Source organism: Lutjanus erythropterus, chromosome 8 (assembly GCF_056507025.1).
Source record: "Lutjanus erythropterus isolate fLutEry1 chromosome 8, fLutEry1.hap2, whole genome shotgun sequence".
Lineage (NCBI taxonomy): Eukaryota > Metazoa > Chordata > Actinopteri > Lutjaniformes > Lutjanidae > Lutjanus > Lutjanus erythropterus.
This window is the reverse complement of record NC_139324.1, coordinates 14,595,674-14,609,794: the sequence shown is the minus strand read 5'-3', so window position 1 is coordinate 14,609,794 and position 14,121 is coordinate 14,595,674. Positions and strand designations below refer to the sequence as shown.

At 39.3% G+C, this 14,121-nt stretch overlaps 1 protein-coding gene across 1 annotated transcript; it reads left to right on the top strand.

Moving 5' to 3' along the window:
• The first annotated feature begins 655 nt into the window (after nucleotides 1–655).
• On the top strand, nucleotides 656–12,422 carry naxd (NAD(P)HX dehydratase). Its single transcript, XM_084724632.1, has 11 exons — nucleotides 656–2,475; nucleotides 4,781–5,227; nucleotides 5,503–5,653; nucleotides 7,893–7,938; nucleotides 8,040–8,128; nucleotides 8,564–8,672; nucleotides 10,212–10,262; nucleotides 10,361–10,465; nucleotides 10,566–10,686; nucleotides 10,834–10,957; nucleotides 11,534–12,422. Exons 1-11 carry the CDS (start codon nucleotides 1,962–1,964, stop codon nucleotides 11,682–11,684), a joined length of 1,908 nt encoding a protein of 635 aa, XP_084580758.1. The 5' UTR covers nucleotides 656–1,961; the 3' UTR covers nucleotides 11,685–12,422.
• Nucleotides 12,423–14,121: the final 1,699 nt, after the last annotated feature.

Here is a 14,121-nt window from a genome sequence, read left to right as displayed (position 1 = left end):
AGCAAAGAATGAATGACAACATGCCACAAGAGACTCGTTTGTTCGCGTTTTGCTTTATCACAGTCGCGCTGTCTCTTGTCGCCACATTGGTCTGTTTGAATGAAAAAGGTAAAGTGGAGGAAGACTTAAATATTATTTGATTTCAACGCCCTGTTGGCTGTAACGTTAGCTAAGCCCCACGCCGTTACCGAGTCTCTTTTTTGGTGTTTTGTCTCCATGTTGTTCGAGGAGTTGACAGGGGTCGTATCCAGAAGGGAACCCCTGACCCGCGAAAGATCTCGCGAGACTGATCATTTAAACCCAAACCATGGCCTTAATTTAACAAGCCTTTGGAGTAATAAATTACATGTAACGGGATTATGTAATTAGGATACAAAAATGTGACTGTCTTCCATTACAGTTATAGAAAAAAAGATGCAATCAGATTACAAATACATCTAGTACAAATGGAGATTACTAGTAGAAATACAAGTTTAAAATTAACATTTAAATTAAGACTGATATATTGGTGCAGGCAGTGCGTACTCATTACAACACCTAACAAGTCTTACAACACCATTCAGGTGTCAAATAAACCTAAACTAAGCTTACACTGAATACATTATTGTCTGAAAAAATGCATTCACTGGAAATTTCACCAGTATTTTGTCCTTAAATCAGAAGAGAAATAACATCACAACACAGTGACAATTATGTCTTCAGCTATAGAAATGTCACCATCCAAGGACTCGACATCTAATTTAAAGATACATTTACAGGTAAGACCAACTGCTAGCGTTAGCTGCGCGGATCAACCACTAACATTAGCTACACAGACCAACAGGTAATGTTAACTACACAGAAATCCAGTTACAGTAAACTGACATCAATTTATTCTGGTATGAAGTTTGTTTTTTTATCCACACACCATCCTGTTCACCAGAATCACACCTACAGTCCCACCATATTTTTAAGTAGTAATAGCACTGACAAGTTAGCTAGAGATACATAAGTTTAAATGTTAGCATTAAGTGCAACTTGCACATACTTACCAAAGTACATTTAATTGTGCCTAATTACTGCAGTTAATATAAATGTGTATACATATATATCAGGAAGGATTAGCTAGAAAAGAAAATGAATAAACCCAACAACATTATTAAAACATTATATTAGTTTTAACAGTTTCGCCACATTTGGTATAGAGGTATTTGGATACTTTTATTTGGTTACTGACTAAATGTTTTTAACAGTAATTAGTAATTATGTCAGAATACATTTTTTTAATGTTACCCTTCCATCCCTGCCCCTAACCATACGTAGGTTTTAACAACAGCATTGTCTTGTTTTTAAAACACAATTACTTTGTTCAGTGGACACGATCAAGAAACGACCCGTACATCTCCCAACAGTCTCGCAAATCAAGGGTTCCCTTCTTGTTCTAGACACGACCGTTGACAGCTTGAAATCCCTGTTGTTTGGAAGGTAGGGGCTTTAGGACCCCGCGGACACCACACATGGGCGGAGGAGCAGGCAGGGAAAGGTGAAGTTGCCCTCGGTGGACTGATCAGAGGTCAGTTTTGAAATCTCCCAATGTAGATTAAGGCGGCGAAAGGGGGCTTGGGACACCGATCTCCAGTCAGTTCGTTTCAAAGTATGACGCTACGCATTTCGCTAACGACGTAAAGGATAAACACAGACAGCTAGGCTCCAGCTAGCATACAAAGAGTTGATCTGTGCAGGCTAATGTAACAGTTTCCATGTTGAAAACTAACATTAATCCCCTTCAAGTCCTCTTAAGCGGTGAAAATGTCCAGTTGTTGTCGGTGTTGAGGCTGTTTGGGATCGCGGCGCCCCGCAGCTTTGATGCAGCTGAGAGCAAAGATCCGGAGCAGACGTCCATCATAATCCGCAGTGTCAACATCTCCATTCAACTCCTGCTGCTGGAGGTTACTCCGTAAACCAGCCTGTCTGGACCCGCTATGCAGGCGAACACAACGCGGGGCTTCTTGTGGTCGGACGTAGAGACGAGGACCTTGTTGAACATCTGGGGGGAGCAGGACATCCAGACGGCGCTGGATGGAAACTTCCGAAACAGCTTCGTGTACCGCGACGTGTCCCGGAGGCTGGGGGCGATGGGCTTTGAGAGGACGCCGGAACAATGCAGGGTGCGGATCAAAAGCCTCAAGAGACAGTACTTGTTAGCAAAAGAAGGTAATCTGCGGAACAACGGGCAGTATCACAAGATCTGTAAGTTTTATGACACCATGGAGAGGATTTTGAGCAACCGGCCCGCTCTTGACCCCCAGGAGTTTATAGAGAGCGGGGCGGGAGGAGAGGAGGCCGTGGATGGCCTGGAGGAGGACGGAGAGGATGCTCAGGATGGTTATTCTGAGAGCACAGGGGAGTGTCCTTATCCTGCAGAGACTGAAGTCAAGTTGGAATACCCAACTGTTCCCATCCCTATTCCCGTGAAAGTGACAGTGGGCAACAACAGTAAGTGATCCCTCCTTGTCCACGTGGATTGTTTCTTGTGTGTTACATGGATAAAGTGTGTTTTTATAATTCTTAAAGTGGCCATATGCTTTTTGGTGTTTCCATTTGTTTTAAAGGAATAGTTCACCCAAAAATGAAAATGTAGTCTATTATATTTATTTAGCTTTTTAGTCTGAAAAACACTGCTGGAATTTCACAGGAAAACAGTGTTGCAGAATCTTCAAATAATTTAAGTGAATGGTGACCAGTTTTCAAACAGAAAAAACAACCCCTAAAAACATAAATGCCACTGTACTGCTCATCTGGTGTAATCCAAGTCTCCTAAAACCCCAACATGCTGTTCACTTGTGCACACACAATTACACCAAACTCACCTAGTTCACCTGGTGTTCTCCAAACATAAACTTGGCTCCAAGCCAAGGATCTACAGTGAAGATTTAAGCCATAAACATGGTGTAAATGAAACCTTTCAAATTAATTTGGCATGTTGGGTCTTTAGGAGACAACCAGATTAGCAGTATGGAGGCACCCCCACTGGCCACTATTCACTTACATTATTTGGGAGATTCTGCAACACCGTTTCTCTGTGAAACTCCAGTAGTGTTTTGTGGGCTTACAAAAGACTAAACTTGACTGTCAGTCAACATGACGATAAGTAGATAATGACAGAATTTTCATATTAGGATGAACTATCCCTTTAATGTGTTGGATAGCTTTTTGTTCATGTAACAGGGATGCAAAGTCACAAAGACCAAAGTCCAAGCCAAACAGAGTTACTCACTCCTACAGATAACACTCCTCCTGAACTGCCTGAACGCCTCATTTGTACTTCAGCCTTTATTCTGTTATTTGTTGACATCACTATGTAACACATTTGTTCAGCAATTTTGCAGTGAAATTTGGATGGGTTTGGGGCCTTAAGCCCAGTTCAGACCAAAGATTTAGATTGATACATATTGAAACCTGCATCTACTTGCAGTGTGCTGGTTTGTAACGTTCTGAAAACCTACCAGTTCACACCTCTGGTATATATATAAAATGGGCAGATCTCCCATAGTGAAGCCAAAATATTTCAATCGCCTCCTGGTGGCTGGTTGCAGTATAGGTCACAAATCACAGCCTCCAAATTTTAGTAGACATCCTGTCTCACATGATTTCTGTCATTTTAGTTAATTCTCATCACACTGCTGTATGTTAAAATGTTTGTTTTTCTGTTCAGTCAGATAAGGTTTTCATTAGTTATTTGGTGCTGTGAAAGGAGGGTTTCACCTTTATGATGGACAGCTCTGGGCGGGAGCTCAATACAGTGGCTCTAACCCAGATCACTACTGACTCCAAATTACAACACCGGCGCAAAATGGCAGCACTCGTGTCTGGGATATTTTGGCTTCATTTTTGTACAGTGGAAGGAAGTGGAGATGTGTCATCCATCTTTATTTATGTCAAGGGTTTACACCAGTGTGATTAGACGAGACAATGTATCATCATAACGACCCTCTGTTCTTCAGCTCTAACTGCTGGCTGTTCAGACGTTTTTGTAGTTTAAAATATGAATGATCACAGTGATTGTGAGTTATTTGCTATAGTTGTATTGATTAAATGGTGAAAGCATAAAAGGTGTGTGCATAGGGAGTAGAGTTGTCTCAATACCAGAATTTTAAACTTGAATACAGTGTCAGTATATAAACATGATACTCAATACCTTTTTCAATACTCTGATACTTATATATTTTTGCTTTCTGTTTGGCTAATAATTGCAATGCCTGATTCTCTCTTAATGTGGCCTAAGCTTTGTGTTACTGAGACAAACAAACTGATGAGGTGATCCTCATGTTTTTTCTGCCCCAATCTTTGCCGTGACAGTTTGTAATTGACTTGAATGGATGTGGAAACAGGTGACATGCCTTATTTTCTAAAACCAGCCACTGGCGACTTGACAAGCTAAGTCACAGGTGGCATCATCAGCCGGCTTGAGTTGAGCTGAGACGGGCCTGTTTACACTGCTGCAGCGTTTTACAACGGTTTTATCATGTTGTGAATCTTTGGTCTAAACTGGGCTTTAAAGAGACGGGATTAAAAAAAAATTAATGTTTCAAACAAAGGGTGGAAAGAATTGCTGCAGCTATGGCCAGTATGAGAAGGAGAACTGTTTGCACATGAAATCATTTAAACTTATTCTAATAAAAAAAACAAATAAAAGTATAAGCTTGAAAATGAGCATAATATTGCCACTTTAATACCACAATTATTTGATTATATTTCCTGAAAGATGCATCACATAATGTCTCCCCCCTCTCCACTCCAGGCACTTCAATAAGACCACAGAACAGCAGCCAGTCGGCCAGTACTTTGTCAACCAGAACACCTAAACGGGCAAGGAAGCGGCGCGCTAACTTCCCCATGGAAAAACTAATGGAGCAGTTTCTGGAGCAGAGCGCCCAGGCTGAGGACAACTTCTACCGCATGGAGGAGCAGCGTTTGCAGGCAGAAGACCGTCGCAGAGAGGCTGAACATGCCAGAGAGCTGCACATGCTCCAGATGCTCGGTCAGATGTTCTCTAGCATCTCCTCTGCCAGACCTGCCTCTGCAGCCACTCCCTCCAAAACAGCTCCTCCTGCCCGTGCTCCCGTGTTCTCCAGTGCCTCGCCGTCGTGTCCACGTGGCCAGCCCAGCCACCTCAGACGCACTTCACCCCAGACAGACTGTTTCAGCCAACAGAGTCAACTGTTGAACACAGATCCGCAGGCGTTAGGTATTAGTTTCGGTGTCATGTGTGCAGCCTCAAGGTGGAATGTGTGAGGGAAAAACTAAATTAAAGGCACATTATCCGTAATGTGGAGCCGTTAAACTGGTTTTCTTCAGTTAGGTGGTTAATTAATTTATCTTTATTCGCAGTACATTATTGTTTCTGTTTTTGTTGGCAAATTTTTGTCATCTTGTGTCTGTGTAAGGTAAAAACATAGATTAGACTCTGCCTCAGGCCAGTCAGGTATTTTCCACACTTTAACACTTTGTTTATTTCCTCAGTATTTGAACGCTACTACAGTTTGGGGTCGACGTCACACAGAGGCATGGATGATGATATGCTGTCACTGATAAAGAGTGTCATCCCTCCACTGACGTCCAAAAAGCACAAAGGACAAGACGGACGTATTGGGATCGTTGGAGGATGCCAAGAGTATGTCCCACAAAAAAGCAATTTGCCCTCAGTGTAAACACTTTATTGTAACCATCATTAATAAATGGTAAATTGATGGATAAGTAAACAGTAGTTAATAGTTATTTCACCCTTAACAAACAATGAAAAGATAATTATTTTTTCAAGTGCCAGTACCAGTAGATTGGCTATGATATGGGTCCTTGAACAATACTTTTTTGATACCAAATCCATTCTAACAAAAAAATTAAATTACATTATACAGTACAATTACTCACATTAAACAAAGAAGCTGTTCAAAGACCTGGGAGCAGCTGGAGAAACTGTTTTTACTCTCAGCACTTTACTGGATTAACTAAAATGGAAAGGTTGATGAATTATCAGTATTAAACTATATAAAAATATGAATAACTGTTGAAACTCCTTAGGTATTGAAAATTGGTATCAAATAACAAGGCATATTTCATTTGTTGATACTTGATATTATTGAGGCAGTCAGTGTCATAAAAGCATCCAAGTTCAGTACCCAGCTCTACATAGCTGGTAACACGATCACAATTATACTCTGATTAAATGAGTAAACTAACAGTTTATTATTGCAAACATTCTAACATTTTAAATTACTATATTAAGTATTTATTAATGATTACCAAATGATTTGTAAACCTTTAAGAATTCATAACAGACAGATGTACCAGATATTTGTAACACTTGTTAATGGTTAATAATTAGTTTGTAAACTGTCTCTAAACATTATTTGGATGTTATTATAAAGTTGCAGCTGATGATTGTAGTACCTTACGTACATAACTTACATGCGGACTGTGGACTGTTGCAAGTAGCATACTTATTTTAACCCAAAGAATGAGCTTTTTAAATCTGCCCAAGTAGTTTTGTTTTCTAAATCTACCCAAATATTTTTTGTGCCTTTATTTTGAAAATCTACACAGATATTGCATATTTATTATTACTAACTTGACCGCAGACCCCTTCACCTGCAAAAATGACACTAGAGGTGTACCTGCTGCTTCATACTTTGAAGCACAGGGCCATTGACCAAGCTGCAGTAATGTAAACATAAACATTATCTGGATGATTATAGTAAAAATTTCTACTGATGTTTATAAAACTCTGAATATAGTCAATGTAGTAAATTCAGTGTAGTGCATGTATAAACATTATTTTTATTTATTTGTTAACAATACTGGGACACTGGAAGATATACTAAATATGAATGATATATCAAATAATGTGCAATATACACGGACTTAGCATCTTAAAGTAAGTAGCCATAAGAAACTGTTAAAAATGGTTATTGAATAATAATGAGAAAGTTTCCTACTTTAATATATCATTATTTTGAGTGTATCCAGCAGTGCAGTAGCGTAACATGAATTTAACACAGCTAACAGAGACTCCAGTCTGCAGATGAACCACAGAACTATAGAGTAACATCAGGCTTCATGATCAAATTAAGTTTATATCACAGTGGCCCTTATGTCCATATTCACACGCTCCCTTTCAGTATAGGTCCTGTGCTCGCTCTCTCTCTCTCTCTCTCTCTCTCTCTCTCTCTCTCTCTCTCGCTCTCTTTGTAACGCTTCAGGCATGTCAAACTGGTCCACAAGGGGGCCGGTGTGGCTGCAGGTTTTTGTGCCAACCAACCAAGAGCACACAGTTTCACCAATCAGCTGTCTGAAGACCAAGATCAGTTGATTAAATGAGTCAAGTCTGGTGTGCTGTTACTTGGTTGGAAAGAAAACCTGCAGCCACACCGGCCCCCTTGTGGACCAGTTTGACATGCCTGGAATACTCCTGTGGTTTTCTAGCAGTTCACACCAGGCTTTAAATCTCACCCACTACTGGTTATGTGTGCAGTGTTTCACTTGATGTTGCTCAGTCAGAATCTCAACAAAAGACACTGGTGGCTAAACATTGACAGGATAAAGGCAGAGATAAAAAAAAAAATCTGAAATAAGCTGAGGCAGTGCAGGTGGAGCGTCAAGGCCACTGTGGCTACCTTGAAATTTGTGCCTTGGTTGCAACACGTTTATAAAACTTTACAACTGCATAATAAATGGCTTATAATGCATAGGTATATAAACAATCTTAGAATGTTTGTTGACAGTAAAATAACTGTCAACTAAAGTTTAATTAACTATCAATTTACCATTTATTTATGGTGGTTATTAGAAAGTATTAGCCATTATTCACCAAAAAAAGAGTTTAATTTATTATTTGCCCTAATTCTTTTCTAAAGCTATACTGGAGCGCCATACTTTGCTGCCATCTCAGCATTGAAAGTGGTGAGCTGTCATTCTGAAAATGCTCTTGACAGATTTATCATTAATGTTACCCAGTCTGAAATCTTTTTTCTGGTGCAGTGACGGGGCTTTTTTATCTCTAGGGGGCTGACTTGTCTCATGTGTTCTGCACCAAAGATGCTGCAACTGTAATCAAATCCTACAGCCCCGAGCTCATAGTTCATCCTGTTCTGTAAGTACACGTCTGTTTAGATCAGTTATTATCATTTTGATAATAATCATTTTAACAGGATACTGCTCTTTCTTCTCTCTTTTTCTTTAAGTGTGCCTGTTTTCATGTGCTAAAATCAAAAATACATAATTACTTCAAACTTTCAAACTTGAAAAAGTAGTGACAGTGCATTATAGATTCTTGCAGAAGATATTATAACACGTTGAGAACACGTTGTAATAGTCAAAGTCTAAATCTTTTTATTTTGAGACTTTTTATTGGTGGTTATTTATGCACAAGACAAACGCAAACAAATAGCTTTGTAATAAAAGCACAACCAGGGTGGAACTTGTCATAATTTGTGCATTTGTCTATATCTATCTAACACGTGTGTGTGTGTGTGTGTGTGTGTGTGTGTGTGTGTGTGTGTGTGTGTGTGTGTGTGTGTGTATGAAGGGACAGTCCTAATGCAGTGGAAGAGATAGAGAAATGGCTCCCAAGACTGCACGGCATTGTGGTGGGACCAGGTCTAGGGAGAGAAGACTTGTTACTGAAAACAGCGAAGGCACGTTGAATACAGTTACTTTTCCTTCCACTCAAAACAGTTTCTGAGGCCATCTGTTTGTGCAAAACCACAAAACTGAGCTCAAGTCAAATGTTTAACAGTGGTTAGATAAAATACAGTGATGGACTTAAGCTGTACAACACAGCACCTCGTGTTTGTGGCTCCCAGAAAACATGACTTGCAGACTTAGGAGAATGTCAAAGAAATGAGAGCAAGATCTCATACTGGTGAATGGAACTTTGTGTGAAAGAGGCACATGTACACTGCTGCTGTGTGACACTTAAATCCATCATTCCCTTTTGGTTAAAGAAATGTAAAACACCTGAAACTGAAATATCTAAAGTGTAAACAGGGCAGTTTTACTGTGCAGTTGTATTACACTGCTAGCATGATTTAAAGGGATAGTTCAGATTATTTGAAGTGAGGTTGGATGAGGTACTTATCAGTAGCCAGTATATTTCCTACAGAAGATGGTGGGCAGAATGGCCCCATTTGGAGAAACAGCAGGAGTCCCAGTGTAGGAAGCAAAGCAGTGAACTGCTGTCTCACTTAGGCAGTGTTAGTCCATCAACTCCTGTGTTTTGTGAGAAAAATTGATTTTGCAAAAGGAGTCTGGTTGAGCAACAGAGAGCGATTTTTTGCTTATATAACATCAGAAATTCATTTCCTATCAGAAAAGGCTGTCTGACAGCAAGGTAAAGTGATGAAAATATTCTAAATAAAGCCTACACTTAGACTGATACTGTTTTTGGTTGTTTGTTTTGGACAGTGTTCGAAAATACTTTTTGCTTTTGACATGTCCCATACTTGCCAACTTTTACGATTTTCCTGGGAGACTACTGTCTTTTCTTTGCCCTCTCCAGGCTTCCTCATGGGGTCACAAATCTCCTGTAGTACTCCCAATTTATGACCAATTTTCACATCTTTTTTGCCTCCTTAAATGCATCCGTGCTCACACCTTGTTCTCCTCAGGGAGTGAGAAATGGAGACAGAAACAGAGAATAATTAAATATAAAAAATTTACATTCCTGTTTCTTACGGAAAGTTTCAAAGGAAATGTACACATTTTATTCTAAGAGCAACCAAGTTAAGATAACCTTAGAAAAACATTTGTAAAGTATTAATTTTCTGTGTCGTTGTAATCAGATTGGATGAGGTAAAGTGAAATGCTATGGCCCATTATGTTTTGCAGCCCATAGATGTAAGTTTTATATCATCTGCAGGCAGCTGTTTGCAAAAAAATGTGTGCTTATTATATTTTGTTTAATGCCATTCTTTGAAAGTCTCCAGAATGCAAGAAACAAAATCAGTGAAACTCAGTCCCAGAACCCCCTTCCCCATGATGCCATGCTGGTACTCCTCTCTGCCACTCCAAACTAGTAATAATAATGTAATAATAATAATAATAATACACTGACTGTTGATAAGTATCTCATACAACCCAACTTCAAATAACCTGAACTATCCCTTTAAGTATTTTTTAAGATGACATTTAATTTTACATGGTCTCTAAATGACACATTTCTCTGTCTATTTTAGGAGGTGATAGAGAAGTCTAAAGCCAGAGATATCCCCGTAGTCATCGATGCAGTAAGTCTCAAGTTCCAGCTGTTGAACAGATGGGATTTTGTTTACAAAGCCATACACAATCACCGACTGTGTGTGTTTTGTTTGTTTGTTTCCAACAGGATGGATTATGGCTAGTTACACAGCAACCATCTGTCATTCAAGGGTACCAGAAGGGCATCCTTACGCCCAACTTCATGGAATTCACCCGATTGTATGAGTCGCTGGTAGGTCTCTCGGCAGAGTGGAGTCAGACTCAGTGGATGGCATATAGCACATAATTCCCTGTGTTGATGTATCCGCCTTGTCTGTGTGTTGCTTTCTCAGCACCATGAGCCCATGGACAGCAGTGATCACCAACGCAACGTCATGCAGCTCAGTGTCGCCATGGGCAACATCACTCTGGTGCTAAAAGGAGAACAGGATCTCATTTCAGACGGCAGTAAGGGTTAGTACCCAGCCCAAAAACAACATTTCTGACACATTTGACCTTTTCCATCCATGTAAATAGCTACCCAGTTGTGAATTCTGAGAAACTTTTGAGCTTTTTTTCATTTGTGACTTTGATTTCACATCGTGACTTGTTTGTTTTCAGTGGTCACGTGCAATGTGGAGGGGAGTGGGAGAAGGTGTGGTGGACAGGGTGACCTTCTGTCTGGATCTATGGGAGTTTTTGCACACTGGGCACATGCTGCCTCTGCAGCTGGAATACTCAGAAGGTGAAGAAGTGATTGGCTGTTTGTACACTGTTTTAATGTTTTAATTGTAGTTTTAAAATAAATCTTTATTGAACTAGTAGTATCCTTTAAATTAAGTAAAATACCTGTCCTGTGAACCATGTCCAACACATTCTGTAAGTGTTAAGATAAAATTTGTATACCTTTACCGCACTCATTGGTAATTCATCCTAGGGAATATTTAGTATTCATTGTTAATATTGTTGTGGAGGTGATTAGCCGATTAATACATCAGTTCATCTAATTGTTTGTCATTTTCCCAACAAAAATACAAACCAAGCAACCATGACACCATGACATTTTTGGGTGAATTATCCCTTTAATCAAGATAATAACTGTATTAGATGGATTGGATCAAATTATTTGGAAATGAAAATGATCTTTAGTTGCAGCCCAACTGTTTTGTTGTTATTATCACACAGTAATGCAGTTGGGAGTCACTCAGGAGTTGATAGCTAAAAAGTTTAGAAAATGTAATATTACACAAAAATATTATATGTTAAGTTTACATGTTTGTATGTGTTTCCTAATTTATCATTTTTGTCTCCTTGTCACCAGTGTGAATCCATCTATGGTTGCAGCGTTCGGGGCCTGTGCTCTGACAAGACAGTGCAACAGTCAAGCCTTCCAGAGACACGGCAGGTCCACCACCACATCTGACATGATCCAGGAGATTGGCTCAGCCTTCAGAAAGCTATTTGAAAGTTGAAAAGGTCATCTGGAATAAAAATGGTTGTTTTTAAAGGTATACACACATACTCAACTTTGCATTCTTAAAAGTTGTTCATATAACCTATGGGTGAGCTAGTAAATGTTCTCATCAAGCTGAATTTGAATGAAGATGTGGACTATGCTTTCAAAGACAGCACTCAAAAACCTGGTGTACCGACTGACTTGTTGTTGAGGTTTATTAAATGAACCCAATAAGAAAACAACCAAGCACGTCTTCCGTCTTTCACGTAGCGGTATGAACGCACTCATCGAACATGTTGAGGTAGCAAAAGCTATGTTCACACTACAGGCAAAAGTGGCCCAAACATGACATTTTGCTCATATTTCTCAGATCTGGGTTGTTTTTTTTCATGACTGTGAACAGCACAAATCACATGGAATCTGATTCTTTCAGTTCTGGTTTGGGTCACTTTCATATGTGGTCCTAAATCAGATGGAGATTTTTTTCCCCCTGTTTTGCAATGTGACTTAAGTGTGAACAGTCATATTAGAATTCATGCCTCTTGTATGCCTGCCTCTTGCTGCAAGACTCTTGTGAAAAGGGGCTCACAGATGAAAAGTTGTCCCTTGACATCCTGAAATTTTGGATGAAATCTGTTTCTGTGAAGCTTTTCACGTCATGATCCCACCACGCCTGGCTCTGACTCCACATCCACACACACATCTCCATACAGACGAAGGAGCCATTGCTCCATAATAAAGCCATCATTAAAAATTTGGTTCTCTTTCTCTGCGTCCTCATTATCATCTGCTCATAAATTTAACTGGCTTCCACTGCACATCAAATTATATCTGAAACCACTGCCTAACTTCATTGGTCTCCATTTTTTACTTGCATACGATATCATGCTGCGTGTGAAATCTTTATTATTGTTCTTTTGCTCATGCAGGTCATTTCAGGACTGTGACCAGTTCACACTGGAATCTAGTATTGGCTGCTAGGGGAGGACGATATTTCAGGGTATTTTGTAATAACCATATTCTTTACAATATGATATAATACCAAAAAATCTTTTTGATTTAGAACTTACAGTAGCTTTTGAGGTCTCCTCACTGAAGTTTTGGCTCTCCTCAAACTCAAGCAGGGGTGTCCTGTTGAGGTGGTTGTTTGTTATATCGACCTCTTTTGTTGTTTTCCTTCACTTCTTACATATTACTGTGGTTTGTTGTACATCTGATCTTTTGTAACCAAACGACTTCAATGCTGTTAAAGTCCCATCTCTTTTTCAAACAAACTCCTCAGCTGTAATATTGCCATTATCACAACATGATTTTTTTTATGATGAAAAAATGATAACACTGTATCTTAAACAATACAACATGGCATTGGTTCCCAAGCTAGAGTACAGGCCCCACTTAGGGGGTCCCAAACAGTGAGAACTGAAAATCACAATTTACACAAAAGTCTGTATACAAAACTATTTTAAAAGATGCATTTCTGTGTCCTCGATGAAACATAGTTAGCTACTTTGTAGAGCTTCTCAAGCTCTGTGGTAATGAAGCCTACTCTGGTGGGCTGTTAAAAGAGAAAATGTTAAGCTTATACTGAAGCTGCAACGATTAATCGATTACTGAATTAACTGCCTATTTCAATTAATCAGTTTAAATATGTTTTTTTGGGGGGGGAGTCAGAATTCTCTGACTCTAGCTTCATAAATGTGAATATTTTCTGGTTTCTTAACTCCTCACTGACAGTAAACTGCATGTTTTTGGGTTGTGGGCAAAACAAGACATTTGAGGATATCATCTCGGGCTTTTGTAAAAAGTGATCAACATATTTCACCATTTTCTGACATAGACAAACACATCCCAACAAATACACTGAGATGTTAAGACAAATGGCGCCACAGTAAACTAGAAACCTGTTAGAATTTTGAGATCAATAATAATTTGAGTGACTTTTTGAACATTCTTTTGAAAGTGTCTACATTATGGCAACATACCTTTGTTGCCACAAGGTGGCAGTATTGATTTGGAACATGGAATGATAGACACATACCACAGTCATATTTTAGTGCATTCATGTAGTGTCGGAATAATGGGAGAAATGATTACTCGACTCAAGTCGGAATAACTACTCAGAAAGTCGGAAAAAAAATGTTTAAGGAATTGCCGAGTTGTTGTATGTTGACGTCAAATATGCAGAAATTTAGTGGGCGAGGGTAAATGTTTGGTTGATAACTTTTTATGAATCCAGGTATTGCATATATATTTTTTATCACACGTAATATCGTAGTAAACTGTAATCGTTAGAGTGACCTGGGTTATTTTTGAAATGTTGTTTATCAGCATAAACTCTGTTAACAAGTGATATAGAATAGGGGGCTATTCTACGTTAAAGTACTGTACATGAACACACCGAAGTCGGAATAACGACTTGCCATCTTGTTAACTGGGGCCATACGAGGAACACG